This window comes from Salvelinus fontinalis, unplaced genomic scaffold (genome assembly GCF_029448725.1).
Source record: "Salvelinus fontinalis isolate EN_2023a unplaced genomic scaffold, ASM2944872v1 scaffold_1433, whole genome shotgun sequence".
Lineage (NCBI taxonomy): Eukaryota > Metazoa > Chordata > Actinopteri > Salmoniformes > Salmonidae > Salvelinus > Salvelinus fontinalis.
Window position 1 is genome coordinate 35001 of NW_026601642.1, and position 5518 is coordinate 40518.

Here is a 5518-nt window from a genome sequence, read left to right on the forward strand (position 1 = left end):
TGGTATGTGCTCAGTGAGTGTCAAAGGGCAGCAACCTGGAGTTGAGAAAACTGGCCCTTCAACATCTTTCCTCAGGAACCTTCCTCCCCCTCAGGAACCTTCCTCCCCCTCAGGAACCTTCCTCCCCCTCAGGAACCTTCCTCCCCCTCAGGAACCTTCCTCCCCCTCAGGAACCTTCCTCCCCCTCAGGAACCTTCCTCCCCCTCAAGAATCTTCCTCCCCCTCAAGAACCTTCCTCCCCCTCAGGAACCTTCCTCCCCCTCAGGAACCTTCCTCCCCCTCACCCTCAGGAACCTTCCTCCCCCTCAGGAACCTTCCTCCCCCTCAGGAACCTTCCTCCCCCTCACCCTCAGGAACCTTCCTCCCCCCCAGCAACCTTCCTCCCCCTCAGGAACCTTCCTCCCCCCCAGGAACCTTCCTCCCCCTCAGGAACCTTCCTCCCCCTCAGGAACCTTCCTCCCCCTCAGGAACCTTCCTCCCCCTCCCCCTCAGGAACCTTCCCTCCCCCTCCCCCTCAGGAACCTTCCCTCCCCCCCAGGAACCTTCCTCCCCCCCAGGAACCTTGCTCCCCCCCAGGAACCTTGCTCCCCCTCAGGAACCTTCCTCCCCCTCAGGAACCTTCCTCCCCCTCAGCAACCTTCCTCCCCCTCAGGAACCTTCCTCCCCCTCAGGAACCTTCCTCCCCCTCAGGAACCTTCCTCCCCCTCAGCAACCTTCCTCCCCCTCAGCAACCTTCCTCCCCCTCAGGAACCTTCCTCCCCCTCAGGAACCTTCCTCCCCCTCAGGAACCACCAAAACACACTTTTAACACATTCTGGAATAACTCGGTTTAGACCCAAAATTAAACCAACATTTGATGCAGTTTTCAGCACCAAAACACACCTTTTAAAACACATTCTGGCGTTTTCCAGCCCCAGAAGCACCAGGGAGACTGTAATACAGATTAACACACTTTAAAGTGACAGGTATTCTGATGTTACATTAACATTATCAGTGATAAAAACAAATTAAAAACATTATTCAATTCTTCAGGTTGGACAAATAATCAACAATGATTTGCGGTAGTTTTAAGCACCAAACCCCACATTTTAAAATGTAAAACCTTGTTAAGCCTCTTTTTAATACCAGGGCCAGTGAGCTCAGCTTCAACTTGAGTTGAAATCCCATGGTACAACAGTAAAGGGATGTTTAGGCTACAGAAAAACCTATCGTCATTACATTTGGTTTCTTAAATTTCATACAGATTCCTCATCCGTCATTTACCTACCTGATGTGATCTACAACAGACAGCGTTACCAACCGTATCCTACTCCATTACATCCGTCATTTACCTACCTGATGTGATCTACAACAGACAGCGTTACCAACCGTATCCTACTCCATTACATCCGTCATTTACCTACCTGATGTGATCTACAACAGACAGCTTTACCAACCGTATCCTACTCCATTACATCCGTCATTTACCTACCTGATGTGATCTACAACAGACAGCGTTACCAACCGTATCCTACTCCATTACATCCGTCATTTACCTACCTGATGTGATCTACAACAGACAGCGTTACCAACCGTATCCTACTCCATTACATCCGTCATTTACCTACCTGATGTGATCGACAACAGACAGCGTTACCAACCGTATCCTACTCCATTACATCCGTCATTTACCTACCTGATGTGATCTACAACAGACAGTATTACCAACCGTATCCTACTCCATTACATCCGTCATTTACCTACCTGATGTGATCTACAACAGACAGCTTTACCAACCGTATCCTACTCCATTACATCCGTCATTTACCTACCTGATGTGATCTACAACAGACAGCGTTACCAACCGTATCCTACTCCATTACATCCGTCATTTACCTACCTGATGTGATCGACAACAGACAGCGTTACCAACCGTATCCTACTCCATTACATCCGTCATTTACCTACCTGATGTGATCTACAACAGACAGTGTTACCAACCGTATCCTACTCCATTACATCTTTCTTTCATTTGATAAAGATCCAGTACAGTTTTTCCAGCACCAAACACCATTAACCACTTATAATAGCAGGTATTAAGTGAGCCTAAATGTAATCTTAAAATGTAAATCCCATATTTCTTACAAAAGACAAGTGGTGTCTACAGCGGTGTCTACAATGGTGTCTACAGCAGTGTCTACAATGGTGTCTACAGCGGTGTCTACAGTGGTGTCTACAGCAGTGTCTACAGCGGTGTCTACAGCGGTGTCTACAGCAGTGTCTACAGCAGTGTCTACAGTGGTGTCTACAGTGGTGTCTACAGCGGTGTCTACAGCAGTGTCTACAGCGGTGTCTACAGCGGTGTCTACAGCGGTGTCTACAGCGGTGTCTACAGCAGTGTCTACAGTGGTGTCTACAGCGGTGTCTACAGCGGTGTCTACAGCGGTGTCTACAGCAGTGTCTACAGCGGTGTCTACAGCGGTGTCTACAGCGGTGTCTACAGTGGTGTCTACATTATAAAAGACAAGTGGTGTCTATGTGGTGTCTACAGTGGTGTCTACAGTGGTGTCTCCATTATAAAAGACAAGCGGTGTCTACAGTGGTGTCTACTGCGGTGTCTACGTGGTGTCTACGTGGTGTCTACAGTGGTGTCTACAGTGGTGTCTACGTGGTGTCTACAGTGGTGTCTACAGTGGTGTCTACGTGGTGTCTACAGTGGTGTCTACAGTGGTGTCTACAGTGGTGTCTACAGTGGTGTCTACGTGGTGTCTACAGTGGTGTCTACGTGGTGTCTACAGTGGTGTCTACGTGGTGTCTACAGTGGTGTCTACAGTGGTGTCTACAGTGGTGTCTACGTGGTGTCTACGTGGTGTCTACAGTTTGTCTACTGCGGTGTCTAAAGTGGTGTCTACAGTGGTGTCTACGTGGTGTCTACAGTGGTGTCTACGTGGTGTCTACAGTGGTGTCTACGTGGTGTCTACAGTGGTGTCTACGTGGTGTCTACAGTGGTGTCTACGTGGTGTCTACAGTGGTGTCTATGTGGTGTCTACAGTGGTGTCTACGTGGTGTCTACAGTGGTGTCTATGTGGTGTCTACAGCGGTGTCTCCATTACATTTGGTTCATTCTCCTCTTTTCTTTCATTTATTGGATCCAGATTTGATACAGTTTCTTACCGTGGTTTCCCAACGTGGTCGTTACACCTTCTTCAGCATGGATTTCATTAGCCTTCCTCTGGGCCACTTCTGCCAGAACCACCTCTCCCTTATCCCCCGCCACATAATGGAGATCCTTTGAAGGTAAACAGGAAATAAAACCACATTTATTTTTTTATCTAAAATGAATCTAGGCTCCAATGACAATGAGAGAGGGAGGGGAGGAGAGAGGGAGGGGAGGAGAGAGGGAGGCGAGGAGAGAGGGAGGGGAGGAGAGTGTTTTGAAAAATCATCAGTAAGGAAGAAGGGGAGAAACAGATAAAATGACGTGTTTGAAGTTTGACATCAAGAAGAGAGAGAGGGAGAGAGAGCGGTTGGATGAAATTATGAAATATGAAATGCCCCTCTGACGGTTTCAAACCATCGCCCTCGCCGGTTTGGGTTTGAACTCGGGGGAAGGGATGTTATCTCCACGCCTGCCGTGTTTTTAACAGTCGGAGGAGACGCGGCGAGATGCCACAAGTGAAGGTTCACCTTTCAGAAAGTGTAGTATGTCTCTGTTAGGGAGAAAATAACATCCATCCAAGCTTATTACAGTATCAGAGCAAGACAACATGGAGACTCAGTGTGTGTCCTTTCTGTCAGCCTCATCTCACTAAAGAGGACAATACTGTTAGTAAATACGGTTGGAGGGTCACTCAGTCGAGGTTAAAGTATTTTTAATACCAGGGGCCAGAAAGCTATGGTCCCCTCTACACAGTAAATACGGTTGGAGGGTCACTCAGTTTAGGTTCATAACTCTCCTCTCTACCGCTCCACCCCCCCTACCCCTCTCTAACCTTCCTACCCCTCTCTAACCCTCCTACCCCTCCCTACCCCACTCTAATCTTCTCTAACCCTCCGACCCCTCTCTAACCCTCCCGACCCCTCTCTAACCCTCCCGACCCCTCTCTAACCCTCCCTACCCCTCTCTAACCCTCCCGACCCCTCTCTAACCCTCCCGACCCCTCTCTAACCCTCCCGACCCCTCTCTAACCCTCCCAACCCCTCTCTAACCCTCCCGACCCCTCTCTAACCCTCCCGAACCCTCTCTAACCCTCCTGGCTCTCTCTAACCCTCCGACCCCTCTCTAACTCTCCTGACCCCTCTCTAACCCTCCTGACCCCTCTCTAATCCTCTCTAACCCTCCCGACCCCTCTCTAACCCCCCTGACCCCTCTCTAACCCTCCTGACCCCTCTCTAATCCTCTCTAACCCTCCCGACCCCTCTCTAATCCTCTCGACCCATCTCTAACCCCCCTGACCCCTCTCTAACCCTCCCGAACCCTCTCTAACCCTCCGACCCCTCCCCTCATCCCATACAGCATCATATTTACTATATTTGACCAGGGCCCTGTGGGTCACAAGTACTGCACTATATACAGTTGAAGTCAGAAGTTTACATACACCTTAGCCAAATACATTTAAACTCAGTTTTTCACAATTCCTGACATTTAATCAGAGTAGAAATTCCCTGTCTTAGGTCAGTTAGGATCACCACTTTATTTTAAGAACGTAAAATGTCAGAATACAAGTAGAGAGAGTGATTTATATCAGCATCCTTTCATCACATTCCCAGTGGGTCAGAAGTTTACATACCTTTAAATTATTTAACTTGGGTCAGACGCTTCGGGGAGCCTTCCACAAGCTTCCCACAATAAGTTAGGTGGAATGGGCCAACATTCACCCGACACAGCTGGTGTAACTGAGTCAGGTTTGTAGGCCTCCTTGCTCGCACATGCTTTTCAGTTCTGCCCACACATTTTCTATAGGGTTGAGGTCAGGGCTTTGTGATGGCCACTCCTATACCTTGACTTTGTTGTCCTTAAGCCATTTTGCCACAACTTTGTAAGTATGCTTGGGGTCACTGTCCATTTGGAAGACCCATTTGCGACCAAGCTTTAACTTCCTGACTGATGTCTTGAGATGTTGCTTCAATATAGCCACATAATTGTCCTGCCTCATGATGCCATCTATTTTGTGAAGTGCACCAGTCCCTCCTGCAGCAAAGCACCCCCACAACATGATGCTGCCACCCCCGTGCTTCCTCCAAACATAACGATGGTCATTATGGCCAAACAGTTCTATTTTTTTTTCATCAGACCAGAGGACATTTCTCCAAAAAGTATGTGCAGTCGCAAACCGTAGTCTGGCTTTTTTATGGCGGTTTTGGAGCAGTGGCTTCTTCCTTGCTGAGCGGCCTTTCAGCTTATGTCGATAAAGGACTCATTTTACTGTGGATATAGATACTTTTGTACCTGTTTCCTCCAGCATCTTCACAAGGTCCTAGACCCTGAGAGTCTGTCTGTCTGTCTCTATACACCCCTAGACCTTGAGAGTCTGTCTGT

At 48.6% G+C, this 5518-nt stretch overlaps 1 protein-coding gene across 2 annotated transcripts in view; it reads right to left on the reverse strand.

Moving 5' to 3' along the window:
* Nucleotides 1-3268, reverse strand: part of LOC129849310 (WD repeat-containing and planar cell polarity effector protein fritz homolog) — a gene marked incomplete at its 5' end in the record, with an annotated part of 36241 nt that extends 32973 nt beyond the window's left edge. For both annotated transcript variants that reach the window (XM_055916245.1, XM_055916244.1), the window contains 1 exon segment: nt 3154-3268. In XM_055916245.1, coding sequence (XP_055772220.1) covers nt 3154-3268 — 115 coding nt within the window.
* Nucleotides 3269-5518: the final 2250 nt, after the last annotated feature.